The sequence below is a fragment of the Lupinus angustifolius genome, chromosome LG02 (assembly GCF_001865875.1).
Source record: "Lupinus angustifolius cultivar Tanjil chromosome LG02, LupAngTanjil_v1.0, whole genome shotgun sequence".
Taxonomy (NCBI): domain Eukaryota; kingdom Viridiplantae; phylum Streptophyta; class Magnoliopsida; order Fabales; family Fabaceae; genus Lupinus; species Lupinus angustifolius.
Window position 1 is genome coordinate 19,540,661 of NC_032010.1, and position 14,901 is coordinate 19,555,561.

General features: G+C 33.1%; 2 protein-coding genes across 2 annotated transcripts in view; both read right to left on the reverse strand.

The window, feature by feature from the left end:
* Positions 3,027–10,971, reverse strand: LOC109337997 (methionine aminotransferase-like). The gene is made up of 2 exons (XM_019575124.1): positions 10,824–10,971; positions 3,027–4,246 (listed from the first exon to the last, which is right to left on the reverse strand). Exons 1-2 carry the CDS (start codon positions 10,872–10,874, stop codon positions 3,095–3,097), a joined length of 1,203 nt encoding a protein of 400 aa, XP_019430669.1. The 5' UTR covers positions 10,875–10,971; the 3' UTR covers positions 3,027–3,094.
* LOC109338007 (peroxisome biogenesis protein 12) overlaps positions 13,322–14,901 on the reverse strand; it is a 5,105-nt gene continuing 3,525 nt past the window's right edge. The window contains exons 7-9 of the mRNA XM_019575129.1: positions 14,538–14,624; positions 14,015–14,152; positions 13,322–13,530 (exon numbers count right to left, since the gene is read on the reverse strand). Of these exons, the coding sequence (XP_019430674.1) occupies positions 13,459–13,530; positions 14,015–14,152; positions 14,538–14,624 (297 nt within the window). The 3' untranslated portion in view covers positions 13,322–13,458. The remainder of the gene's footprint in view (positions 13,531–14,014; positions 14,153–14,537; positions 14,625–14,901) is intronic.

Genomic DNA, 14,901 nt, shown 5'->3' on the forward strand with positions numbered 1-14,901 from the left:
TTTTGATATAACTCATACAACTCAAAAACAGAACAAAAATCTTAAAAACCTTGGACCGGAAACACTGGTCCAAGGCAAAGAAAAAAAAAGAAAAAAAAATTGGAAGGGGTCTCGTGCATGGGGCGCACGAGATTAGGAGAGAGAAAATTAATCTCGTGTGCTCCATACACGAGTTTGGTGGGGCAAAAACTGTTTCTCAGGAATCGTATACCCTATACACGATTTTAATAAAAAATTAAGTTATACCAGAGTAGTAATAAGGCAGTCAAACTATACCAGAAATTAAATTTTCCTATATAATAGTGAATTTAATTTCGTTAAATTCTTTAAATAAATGCTAAGATAACAACTCATTAAGTGTATCGCTAAATTAATAAAATTAGCTTTCTAATGTTTAGAAAAAACTAAACTTAAAACTATAAATAAAAAATGGTTAAATAATAACCAAAGAGAAAATTATTAAATTAACAAAATGGAATGAGAAGAGTATCTACACGCAAGTTTTGATTATGCATTTATGGTTCTTATTTGCATGAGTCAGAGCCATTCTGAATCTGACATTTAAAAAGGTATAGGAATGGATTGAAAGTTTAAAACTTCAAAGTAAAAGGTAACAATTTGTTATTTTTAGGTAAAAAAGTAATGTATCAGTTTTTGTCATTGAGGGATACATACAGGATGTTTTTCTACCAGTGGAAGTAGCTGGCCTACCAAAATTATAAAAATGATAGTTTGAATGTTTTATTTTATATATTTTATTAAATTTGGATTTTTTTTAGTCGAATCAATTGGACTTTTTGAAAATCAGACTCGATTAAAACTTACCTAATCGATTTCAAGCTAATTGTTTTTGTCTATTTTGAGATTTTTGGTTTTGGTAATATATATTCATAAAAAGGGTGGTCAGCAAGTCCTTCTTAAATAGATTAAATATAACAAGTTTGTTACAAAATTATATATTAATATACAATGATATATTTTTTTTAAATTTTGAAAATTGTTAACATTTTAAAATGATAATTTTATCTAATTAAGACGCCACAATTCTATTTGTCATATTTTGCTTTTTAATTCAATCCATTCACATAACCGGAATCCATTAGGTTAACCATTTTGAAAAATATAAGTAGAAGTAATTAGGAGTTTTTAGAACTTTATTACCCGTATTGTACTCGTACAATTCTATATGGGAATGGAGTATCTCTTTGTATAAGGAGATAAGTTATCTTCTCATGCCAGTAAAATCATGACATGTGTCATGTTTCATCATTTTCTATAAAAATATTTTAAAAAATAAACAAAATTGCACATGTCACATTTTTAATGGCTAGAGGAGATAAGTCATCTCCTTATATAAGGAGATACATTATTCTCATTCTATATTCTATTTAACTGATAATAGATGGAGTTAGATTCTAATGGAGATGAGAGTAATATTTTTCCTTTCTTGTCATAAAAAATATAAGAATATAAGTATTATTTTACATGAATGAATGCTAGATTTACACTTATGTTATTGATCTATCGAGAAATCATTTATGCAAGTTGTTAGTGTGATATAATTGAAGCACATAAAAATCACTTTGCAAGATTGAAAAGTTTGTGCAATTATATATTTATATAGCCCACTTAGGTTATTGGTGTATTCAGAAATCATTTATGCTTGGATTCGGTATATAGCCTTCTAGGCAAATGGTATTCAGTATTTACTAGTCCACAATCATGATTTCACAAAATGATTAAGAAACTAATTCAAATACTTATCAAATATCAAATTTGATTAGGAGACAAACTGGTGTGAAGTCAAACATATTATATTTGGAAATAAAATAATTTTTATATTTTTATTTTATCCAAAATAAATATTCAAATTTAAGTATATATTTTTTATTATCAATATTGTATAAAGATGGATTCACATATTCCAAGAGTAAGTTTTTTTGTTTAAACCTACTTTTCATCCTAGCCATCAATTCTAAATGGAAACTCAATGGTTTGAATTAGTGAGTAGATCTAAATCATTGAATATCCTAAAATTGATGACCAGGATGAGAAGTAAGTTTAAAAGACTTATTATTGGAGTAAGTGGATCCCAACTCGTATTTTAGTGGTTATCTATATCTGTGCTATATGTTTAGAAAAGCTAATAAAAATTGCTTATTTATTTTATTAATAATTTGATAAGCTATTATCAATATCTCAATTGTAAATTTGGGATCTTATTACTGTTTTTTTTATAACCAAAAACATTCCTTGAAATTAGTTTTTTTTTGTGATATGTAATTATCTCTTCCAACAAGTGTCATTCTCAATAATCAAATGTTTGACTTTTTATTCTTATATGGGAGGAATCTAATAGGATCTTATACAAGTAGACAAACGTTTTATCACTTTGGTTATGGCCTTATTATTACTTGCCATTATACTGATTTTGCTTTGTTTACTGATTTACCTTAATGAACAAGTTAACAAAAACAACATCTAAATAGGGTCTGTTATTTAATTCAAGGTTCCCACTCCCAAGAAATAAATACATATACTTAAGAGGAATGAGACTATAAAATGGTTAGCATTCATTAGACTTGATTCCCCATCAAATATTCTGTCATAAAAAATAATAATTTAAAGGTTTAAATTGAAATCCTCTGCAGTTTTACAATGGGATACAGATGAGCTTGAGAATACACTTAATAGCACTTATGAGCTTTAGAGGTTTTCTCATTGCTATTGATTCCTGATATTCATAAATAAATGGGAAGGAAGGATGGAACCAACAAAAACATGATCATGTAAACAAGAAATAACCTATAACTAAGAAATGTAAAATCAAATTCTAAATCTGAATAACATGATTTACTAGCTCAAACTCATTATTTCATTTAACCGAAAATCCAATAAAAACAGTGAAAAACCGGAAGAAAAATAGCAAGTCATTGATAACAACTTTTGAAGACTAATGACTAAATGATGTGCATTACTCTCCATTTCAACTTAGCAGAACATATAACTATCCTATTGCATTATATGCTATAATGTAAATAGATGACCCTACTACTTGATTTGGTCTAAAACTAATTCAGATTATGCATTTAGATCACTTTCTTTTAAGCTTATCCTTCATCCTTTCAATTGCAGCTCTTAGAGTTGCCTCGTCCTTGCAGAAAGCAAACCTGACTAGGTTCTTTCCCTCTTCCGGATTCAAGTAAAATACACTTGTAGGTATTGCTACCACTCCGACCTCCTTAATTAGATACTCACAGAATTCGATATCGTTTTCATGTCCAAAAGGCGTGTGATCTACAATCACAAAGTATGTTCCGTTAGGAGGGAATACATTGAATCCGACATCCTTCAATCCTTCCACCAAGATATCCCTTTTAGCTATATAATCCTTCTTTAGCTCCACAAAGTAAGAATCCGGTGCTCGTAAAGCTGCTGCAGATGCCCACTGCATAGGCGTGGCGGAAGCAAAAGTGAGATATGAATGCGCCTGTCTTATCCCCCATGATAAGTGTGGGGGTGCTATGGCCCATCCAGTCTTCCACCCTGTTAAGGAGAATGTCTTACCTATAGAGTTCATTGTAACAGTCCTTTCCAACATTCCCGGAAAAGAAGCAATCGAAATGTGATCCATATCATAAGCTAACTTATCATAAACTTCGTCAGAGAAAACCAGAACATCATTCTCAATGCAAAGTGTTACAATAGCATTCAGCTCCTCTCGAGTGAAGATCTTTCCCGTAGGATTATGAGGAGTGTTTATAAGAATTGCTCGTGTATTCTCTGAGATTGCGGACTTCAATTCTTCAATAGGGACAGAAAAATCTGGAGGGTGCAAAGTTATACCTTTTACTTTTGCACCAACCATAGATAAAGTGGCTAAGTAAGAATCATAACAAGGCGAAAACAGAATAACCTCATCACCAGGATTTATTAATCCTAACATAGTTGCAGCAATTGCTTCAGTGCAACCAGTTGTAACAGTAATTTCCTTTTCAGGGTCCACCTCAAGTCCAGTATCTTTCTTAAATCTATCAGCAATTGCAATGTTCAGGTCTGGAACTCCGCATCCCCGAGCATACTGATTTTTCCCATCCTTAATGGCCTGAATTGCTGCCTCCTTTACGAATTCTGGACCATCGAAGTTAGGAAAGCCTTGACCGAGGTTTATGGCTCCATATTGAGCAGCAAGCATACTCATTTGAGTGAAAATTGTTGTTTTGAACTTCTCCAATCGCTTTGCAATCTAACAAGCATAAATGACAATCATCAAGAAGCAATGTATGTATACATATAGTGACCATCAAGTTCAGTATTTTGTTTTAATCTTTGCAAAATTTTGGTACATCAAAATGGAACCTAACCTTTCTTGTGAAGAATGATGGAACTTCCCATTGAAATAATACTTAGGCAAAAAAATATTGATGAAGATGAATAGGGAATATGTATTGATTGAATAAGAAAAGAACTTGGTGTTTTGCTCTGAAGCAAAACTCATACTTATAACAAAACTACATAAAGCTAAAAACGGAATAGACTAAAATAGAAATAACTGCCATAACAGAAAAAGGAAACCAAAAAAAGAAAAAGAAGAAAACTAAAGTCCAATTTGCTTAATGCTTGATTGGATCAGTAAGGTGTGGGCTTCTTCACTTCCATGGCTCATTTCTTTATTCTTAACAGTCCCCCTCAAGCTTGGAATGTGGATGTTGATCATGCCAAGCTTGGAGACAAGGGTGTTGAAAGGTAGTGGTGTGAGAGATTTAGTGAAGAGGTCAGCAATTTGGGATGATGAGGAGATAGGAAGAAGGTGAATTGTTCCATTTTGAACCCTTTCACGAACCACATGGCAATCGATTTCACTGTGTTTAGTACGTTCATGATAAACTGGATTAGCAGCTATATGTAGGGCGAATTTATTATCACAGAACACATTGACTAGATTAGGATGAGTGATGTTTAAGTCCTTGAGAAGGGAAAGGAGCCATTGAGCTTCACATGAAACCATTGCGAGGGCCCTGTATTCTGCTTCTGCAGAGGATCTAGAAACTGTATTTTGCTTCTTGCTTTTCCATGATATGAGTGCTGACCCCATGAAGAAACACCAGCCAATTATGGATCTTCTAGTATCTAGACATCCTGCCCAATCCGAGTCTAAGTAGCCCTTGATTGTAGTGTTGTTATTGCTGGAGAACAATATGCCTTGTCCTGGTGAGCTTTTGAGGTACTTGAGAACTTTGTATGCTGCATTTTGATGATGTATTGTGGGTTCTGATAGGAACTGGCTAAGAAATCCAACTACATAACTTATGTCTGGTCGAGTGTGTGAGATAAAGCAACCTGCCCAAGAGTCTTCTGTAGGATGTAGGATCATCAATAAGGGTGCTAGATTTGGAATGAAGCTTGTTGTTGTACTCCATAGGTGTGGATGATGGTTTGGCTCCCAACATTCCTGATTCTTCAAGCAAATCCAAAGTGTATTTCCTTTGGTAGAGATGGATGCCCTGATTGGATCTTGCAACTTCCATGCCTAAAAAGAACTTCAGCTTTCCAAGATCCTTTATGTTGAACCTGTCATGTAAAAGAGATTTGGCATTATCTATTTCAAATAGGTTGTTTCCTATTAGAATTAAGTCATCAACATATATCAATATAGCAGTGAAGTTGGTGTTAAATTTCTTTACAAACAGAGAGTGATCAGAATGGCATTTAACATAGCCTATTTCTAGCAGAATTTCAGTTAACTTTTCATGTCATTGCCTACTGGCTTGTTTGAGCCCATAAAGAGATTTTCATAACCTGCAGACCAAGTTAGGATTGTTAGTATTGAGACCAAGAGGCAATTTCATGTAAACCTTTTCTTTGAGGTCACTATGTGGGAAAGCTATATTGATATTTAGTTGGTGTAAATGCCAATTGTGAATGGAAGCAAAAGATAGGATGACCCTAATAGTAGTCATTTTAACTATAGGACTAAAGTGTCCAAGTAATCAACCCTTTTTGTTTGATTGTACCCCTTTGAAACCAATCTGGCTTTATATCTCTCTATAGAACCATCTGCTTTGTGTTTGATTTTGAAGATCCATTTGCAATCTATAGCCCTTTTATCACTGGGTAGGGAGGTTAAGTCCCATGTGTGGTTTTTGTTAAGAGCATCTAGTTCTGTTTGGATGGCATTTCTCCAACAATCATGTTTAACAGCATCATGAAAATTGTCAGGAGTGCCACAGATGGATATGGCTAAGGAGAAGTGTTTATGGTTGGCAGATAGATGATTGTAGGAGAGAGTATTAGAGATGGGATGTTTTGCCAAGGTGGTTTTGGTGCAACTAGATTTGTTAGCTTAGGAGCAGTGGTAATCTTGCAGATAAAGAGGAGTTTTCTTGGTTCTGTGAGACTGCCTTATATTGGTAATATTGGAGGAATCAGGCTCAGTATTTATTAGTTCAGTATATGTGTACTGTGGGGGGTATGACTTGTAGGCTCAAAGGGATCAATGTTGCTTAAAGGTAAAATGGGCACATCTTGAGCATCTTCATTGTTGGGGTTGGTTATGGAGAAAGGAAATATATGTTCAAAAAATGATACGTTTTTGGATATAAAGATTTCATTAGTACTTAGATCAAGGAGGATGAAGCCTTTGGTTCCATGCTTGAATCCAAGAAAAGCACATTTTCTGGATCTGGCATCTAATTTATTTTTGTGAGACACAAGTGTTGAGGCATAACATAGGCTGCCAAATACTTTTAGGTTCTTGATGTTGGGTAAGGACTTATGGAGCTCCTCATAAGGCGATTTGTTGGGTAAAAGGGTAGTAGGTTGCCTATTTATAAGATTAGCTACATGGGAAACATCATAGTTCCAAAATCATTTTGGTAAGTTGGACTGAAAAATCAAGGCTCTAGTCACATCAAGTAAGTGTTGGTGCTTCCTCTCAACAATTCCATTTTGTTGAGGGGTTTCAACACAAGTGGTTTGGTGTATAATCCCTTTGCTAAGATCGAATTTTTGTATGTTGAATTCTTTGCCAATATCACTCCTTATGGTTTTTATTCTATGTTTGAACTGAGTTTCAGCATATTGAACAAATTTTTTGACTAATTGGGTGATTTCTGATTTCAGCTTCATGAAGAAAATCCATGTAAATCTAGTTTTGTCATCAACAACAATGAGAAAATATTTATGACCAATGGTAGATGTAACAAAGATAGGGCCCCATATATCCATATGAATCAAGTCAAAAGCATTAATAGATCTAGTTTTACTGTTATCATAAGGAAGCCTTGTCTATTTGGCTAAGGGGCATATATTACAAGGGTCTAATGTTTAGTGACATTGTATAAAGGGAAAAAGGGCTTGCATAGCAAGCATTTTATTATGGGACAAATGTCCCAATCTTGAGTGCCATACATTGTTATCATCATAACTAGAGTAGGCGTTGATGCACTTGGGTCTAGAAAAGTGTTTGCTTGATTCTGATATAGCATATAGGCATGCCTCAACTTAGCTGCACCAATCATCTTCAAGGAGTGGATCTCCTGAATTACACAATCATTGGAAGAGAAAGTTAGTTTGCAGGGGAGTGTGCTTGTGAGTCTAGATATGGATACGAGGTTGAACTTAAAATCATGAATGTATAGGACATTTGTGAGGTAAAGTTTCTCAAAGAACATCATTGTTCCTGAATGATATGTTGTGACATGATTTCCATTAGGCAAAGTTATAGAGATGAGACTTATTCTTTTAAAAGTTTGGAATTGGGACAAAGAATGACATACATGGTCTGTAGCCCCATAATCAAGGATCCAACAATTACCATTACTGTATGAGAGAGTGAAGGAATTACCTGATGAATTTTGTTCTGTCATGCTTGTATGACTATGAGTGTTGCTGCTCATTTGATTTGCATTATGGGTCCTTTGTCCCATTGATTGCTTGAACATTTCCATCAGGGCTTGTTGCTGCTCAGATGTGAAAGGCATCTTAGAGGATATTTTGGAATCCTTGATCTCATGGTCTTCAATGATATCTTCATGTTCTTGATCTTCAGAGGTAGTATAGTTATTGACAGTATTGGAATTGCTGAAATAGTTGGGTGGATACCCAGACTTCTTGTAACAAACATCAACGGTATGTCCAAGTTTTTGGCAATATGTGCAAGTCTTTTGGCCTCTTCCTCTTCCTGAGCTGGAACCTCTTGATTGATTAGGGAATCTGCCATTGTTTCCTCTAAAGCTTCTTGCTCTACCTCTTGGCTTCACATCATTGTCAAATCTTGAGAAGTTGGCTGAAAAACTAGGTTCCTCAAGTTGTAATTGTCTTTCTTGTTGAACCATTATGGACAAAACTTTATTAATAGGAGGCATGGGATCCATTAGCATGATTTGCGATCTGACATGTGAGTATTGTTCATTTAATCCTCTCAAAAAGCAAATTACATAATCATTTTCCCTATAATTTTTTACAATCCCCTCAAGAGTACAATCATGAGAGCAAGGGGGAATCGGTCTGTAATCATCCAGTTGTTGCCACAACCCTTTAATCTTGGGGAAATAGGCCCCAATAGTTGAGTTACCTTGTTTGATGGAGTGAATTTGGGCAGTCAATTCTGAAATCTTGAACATATCTCCTTCATGGAACCTTTCACGCAAATCTTCACATATCTCTTGTGCATTATCCATCCATAGTACACTTTGTACAATAGTTGGCTCAATTGATTGTGTCAGCCAAGAAACTACAAGCTTGTTGTATCGATTCCAAGAAGAGAAGTTGGCATCATGGATGGATGGCCTCGTCAGTGTCCCATCAACAAATTCAAATTTGTTCTTCATGCCTAGAGCCATTGTCATGGCTCTTGACCATGAATGGTAATTATCTCCATTCAAGAGGGAAGTGACGAGGACAACATCTAGGTTCTCGTTGGTGTTTAAGAAGTAAGGGCTTGATGGATCTAGTAACGGGTTAATGACTTGATTTGCCATAACAGGTGAAGAAGAAAATCAGAAAGGATTGAAGGAAGGAAAAATGGTATGGCGCAGCAGAGACACCCTCATAGAGGGTGCTCTGATACCATGTGAAGAATGATGGAACTTCCCATTAAATAATACTTAGGCAAAAAAATATTGAGGAAGATGAATAGGGAATATGTATTGATTGAAGAAGAAAAGAACTTGGTGTTTTGCTCTAAAGCAAAACTCATACTTATAACAAAACTACATAAAGCTAAAAACGGAAAAGACTAAAACAGAAATAACTGCCATAACAGAAAAAGGAAACCAAAAAAAGAAAAAGAAGAAAACTAAAGTCCAATTTGCTTAATGCTTGATTGGATCAGTAAGGTGTGGGCTTCTTCACTTCCATGGCCCATTTCTTTATTCTTAACATTCCTACTTCCAAAAATCCTCCCCTTCTTAATTAATATTATATATGTACCAAACCTCAAAACTGTGAAAGCTGAGCAGGCTATCATTTAGGAATTATAGAAAATGCAATTCATAATAAGAAGAGTGACTCAGTGCACGAGACTTCCACTAAGTGGGGTGTGGGGAGAATAGATGTATGTAGTCTCATCCCATCAAGCAGGAGGTTGTTTCCAAGATTTGAATTTGTGACCTCTTGGTCATTACGCAACAACTTTAGTGTTGCACCAAGCTCACCCTGTAAAAAGGATGTCCTGCTTAGTGGGGTTTGGGAGAGGGTAGATGTAAGCAACTTTGCCTCCACAAAGATTCAAACTTGAGAGTGACTAACCAACAAACTTAATGTTGCGTCAAACTCATCCCCTAAGAGCATCCACAACATTGCAACAAATTTTTCGTTCTTAAATGGACATCACTGATTATTTTATATTTGTTTACACTATCCAACAACTTAAGCAACTCACGCCAAAATCACTTTCAATGGTGCAACTATATTTCCGTTCTTAAATGGACCCCACAAAACCTACTCAACATTTATATTTCTTTCTCTTGTAACAACTTTTCCATTTTTTAATGTTGACTCACAACTTTAAGAACAATGTTTATTTAGCTTACTGTTGCGAACTAAGAATAAGAACGACTACTCTCTAATGGTGAACTTGGATAAAGAACATGTTTATTTTCATTAAAAACTATTTTTTTGTTATCATTATGGATGTTGGAAAGGAAATAATAATCTTGATAAACCAAAATTTGAAAACAAGTGTGATTGATAGCGTGTGACCAATGAGCATGTATGAAGACACACTGAATCATGATACATATACAAAAGAAATAGCTAAGGTAATAGGATACAATATCAGAAAACAGATAATATGTAGCACCCAGTAGAACTATCACTCTTAAACATCAGATTAAGGATTCCCAAAATCATTTGGGAGTAATAAGGTGGTTTGATGGTTAAGCTGAATGATTTAAAAAATTGAGTAAAGGAGGTTGTGAATTTGAATCTCACACATATCATAAAAAATAGAGTTATAAGATGATTTGATGATTAAGGGAGAAAAATGTAGCTAATAAGATTGAGGGTTCTAGTATAATTCACAACAAATACAAATACTAACCTATGTTTGTAGATAGAAAAAACATTAAAATCTTAGGTCACGTAAAAAAAATTAAAATCTTCACCAAAAATATAGTGAACTAAAAAAACTAGGGAAGGCTACAAACTCTCATCATCATAAACAGACAAAAAGAAACGAACTTTATAAAATTATCAGCCTCCAACTCGAAAGAATAAGAGATAAACAATGATATCGAATAGTAACAAAAGATAATAAAAGTGATATGAGAAAATGAAAGAAATTATAAACTTTATATCACAAAAGGACAAAAGGGGTGAACCTGCAATGGTTGATGCGTCGTTTGGTTTGTCCCATTGTGAGAAATAGACATGATGGCACGAAATATTATGTGGAACTAGGAGCAAGTAGGTTAAATAAGTTAGTGATGTTGGAACTGTGCCTAAATAAATCTCATTTTATCACGTGGGATTGAGGATATGACTAGGTACATCGAATAAGATATCACATATTTGCAATGATGTCTTATTCTACCCTCACTCAAATATTACTATATAAATAAAATAAAATTTTAAAAATAAAAAGTAATATTTTTATATTATTATTAAAACTTGATTAGTCTATAAACACAGTTAGAGATAGGTGATGAAAAGTACGTTGGACCTGCCAATCATTAACAATTCTATCATTTGGTTAAGTGAGATTATTCAAACTACATCTTATCTCATAATCACACATTCCTAAAATAGAAGACTAATAACAAGTTTGGTTTGTGGGGAGAGTAAATATGCAATTTGGAGTCTCATCTCATTATTTTTTAGCCTCATATTTATATAGAGGTAGTAGAGATTTATATACAATCAGTATCATCTACTATTCATTTGTATTACTTCTATTTAAGAGTCAATTATGAGTGAAAATAGTGAATTATGCAGTGGTCGTGTAATTTTTATAATGTCAATGCATACATCATTTTCTCTTATTTTTTGGTACTATCAATGACATCCTCACCTTTTGAGTAAGAAACTAATCATTTTTCGAGTTACGTAACCGCCTCTCACGACAAGTGTCACTCACATCAATCAAATTATTATTGAACTTTTTGGTCATCTCATTATTGATTACAATATATCACACTAAATTATTATATTTTATATGGGATGAGTTTAACATACATGCTTTAATATATTTTAGACATTCAATATACTGTCTATTATATGCATTATTTATTTTAAGATGTAATGATGATTAAGATATGAATGATGAATTAAGAGTATAAATTTTTTACTGTTATTAATACATACAATTTATTCTCATATTTTATTATTATAAAATATCATATTGTAGTGATCCTATAAGATATATTATGATATTATCATATATGTGAACATTATCAATCATGTGTTAATAATCATTAACTATTAAATAAAATGATATGAATATAATTACACCCATCACGCGAACTATTTTATCTATTTTTATTTTTGGGGTGAGGTTAACAAGTGAAAAAATTTAAGCATCTAAGAAATAAGATCATCACAACTTTATGATTTTTAAATTATTGAATATTCTAGTAAAAAATATCTTTGAATTCTTAAGTGATGTTTTAAGGATAATATAGATTGGTTAAGATTTCTTTCTTTTTTAAAAGGAAGATCATGCATATAAGCATATGACTATGAGAAAGGGGCCAGTATACTTTTGAGACTATGAACACATTCATACTTTATTTCCAACAATGTAAATAGCTGAGATGGGAACTATATTAGAATCTATTTTAGTTTTATAGTTTTATCGAGATTTAGTTTTAGGAAAACTTGAAAACCATAAAAAATGCACACTTATGAAGGGACTCATAAACCTTATATTTTTCTCATTTTCCTTCCAAAAATAAATTGGCAAATAGTTTAACTAACTTTAGTATTATGTGGAGAGCGTGTACGAAAGTAAAAGCATGGATTTTATTTTGTTGGGGAACATTATCTAGAGATTGTTTCCTTCGTCATTTAATAAATGTGTTGGCAAAATATGAGAGGAAATGAAGAGCATATTATCTTTAGTAATGGAGGGTACAACACCAAATGAATATGATGACATGTTTTGGAAAAAATTTAACAGTTCAAATTTTAAAGTAATTTTAAATAAAAAATTATAAAAACTAACTTTTTTTCACACATGTACTATAGATCTCAACCCGAGAGAAAATGATAGACTAGTCAATGAATTAACTTAATAAAAAAAGTTAATATTGATTTTAGTCCTTATAAATTTTTGTAGATACCAAAGTTTTACTCCAAAAAATTGAAGAGATTAAAATAGATCTTCACTCCACCAAAATTCCAATTCTATTTGGTTAGATGACATTTTTATAAGACCAAGATTTATAGGTACTAGTATAGAGTCATAAAGAGCAGTGCATGGATTCAGAATTGGACAAACATAAAGGTGCTCTTTAACTTTTGTAGCAAGCTGATTAAGGAAGATATTTATCTCACTCCTTTTTTATACATTTTATACCAATTTCATTATTAATAATGTGTACTAGTTGATTAGCTGATACAAAAAGTATAGATGAAGTATTGTTATCCAAATATACTTTATTAACCACCAATTAATACATTGTTAATTGGTGCAAAAGGCAACGAGAGAAAATTTGTATTACTGGTTAAGTAGCATGCCAGATTAAAATACAGTTCTACAACAAAGAAAGATATAATCTAGAAAAACTGAAGGCAAAATATTATGAAGATTTAGATATAAATATTTTATCAAGAAAATAATTGATGATAAAACCTTATGGTATTGATCAACCCATATAGCTAACTCCACCTAATGGAATTAAATCTTGGTTGTTGTTATTCCTACCACTAAATCTTATATAGTAAAGATATACATTGTATATTACAACAACCATGGAGAATGTTCTAACCATTTCCTCAAACTACAGTTCTTCTAGACTAGACATCATGAAATAGTCTCCTTATCTGGTCAACTGTTGCAGGCATCAACGTAATTGGGCAGCGCTTATACTGTAATAAGAAAACACAAAATAAGCATTAGGAACAACAACAAAAATTAACTTTAAGGGGTACAAATGATTACTAGAGATGAGTTAATAATATATTTCCATTGTGTCACTGGGACCACCACTGAATTATCAATCTAAAGCTCATTATGAGCCAGAATGAGTTGATTGTTGTTGATTCTCTTAAAAGCTGAATTTCAGTTTTTTACTCTGATAAATGTTTTTAGTAAAATCCCAACTAAAACAAACATATGAATGCTAGAAGAGATTAATTTAATTTTTCATAAGAAACAAAAAAAGGCTAAACAAGCAGGTTCTACATCTCATTGAACCTCCCAGAGGTTCACACAGTAACAAGTAATATAGGAAGAGTGATCTGAATTACAATAGCTAGGTTTAATCTTCAAGTCAGATATGGATTATGGAACTCTGGTATTTGCATTATATGTAGGTGAGTAATATACAGTTAGAGTATTTGAAACTCTCACCTGAGTAATATACTTGAATATGCAAGCATAGCAGAAGACGAACCCCGAAACTGTAACCACAGATGGATTTGCACGCTTCTGTGAACACAAGGGACAAATTGTTCTGTCTGGTGACAGTGGGATCCCCTCTTTTGCTACCTGAGTATATTATTGTATTAGAAGCAAAGATCCTTCAGGCAAATGAAAACCAACACACATTTTTTAATCTTTTAAATTCTAATTAATACCAAAGTGATGCTACCTCATAGAGGATGCAAGTTGAGCAGGATTTATAATGACAACTAAACTTTCACAATGAAAGCCGAAACTCTTAATTATTTTATCGCATAACGTATAACATGTTTTTCAAATGGTTCATATTTCAGATGCATTTGATACACATATTTTATCACATAACTTGAAATGTATTTGAATTGACAAATGATTCATACTTCAGATGCATTTGATGCACACATAACTAGTATATGAAAAGTACAGATGGAGAAAGAGAGGTGGGAGAAAAGCTTAAGATTTGTTTCTTCACCTTTGGTGCAGGAGGAGGAGGGGGAGGGGGATATACTGTTGGGGCTGACATTCTCTCCTCAGCAGACTGGTACCACCACTCCATCATCTGCATATGTTTCACATAAATGATAAGTTAACAATTATGCTCCACAGTAATTTGTACATTAGTCATCCATCTTACTTTTATTTATTTTTTGATAAAAACATCAATCTAATGTTATTTTAAAAGCACGTCACATGAAGGCATAGTCAATTACCCCCAGTCAGAACTAGGGATGACAATGAGTACCCACAAAAAATAACCGTAACAGGTCGGGTCTGGGTCCGGGCAATGAGGTACCCAAACCCGTGATAACCGGACCAGCTATTCCTTCATAAATATA

What these genes read in the sequence shown, in the direction of transcription:
- LOC109337997 (XM_019575124.1), bottom strand. Translation starts at nt 10,874, where the DNA reads ATGTCTATTTCTCACAATGGGACAAACCAAACGACGCATCAACCATTG. An exon ending in CGACGCATCAACCATTGCAG is followed by an intron (nt 4,247 to 10,823) that starts GTTCACCCCTTT and finishes TATGCTTGTTAG; the next exon opens with ATTGCAAAGCGATTGGAGAA.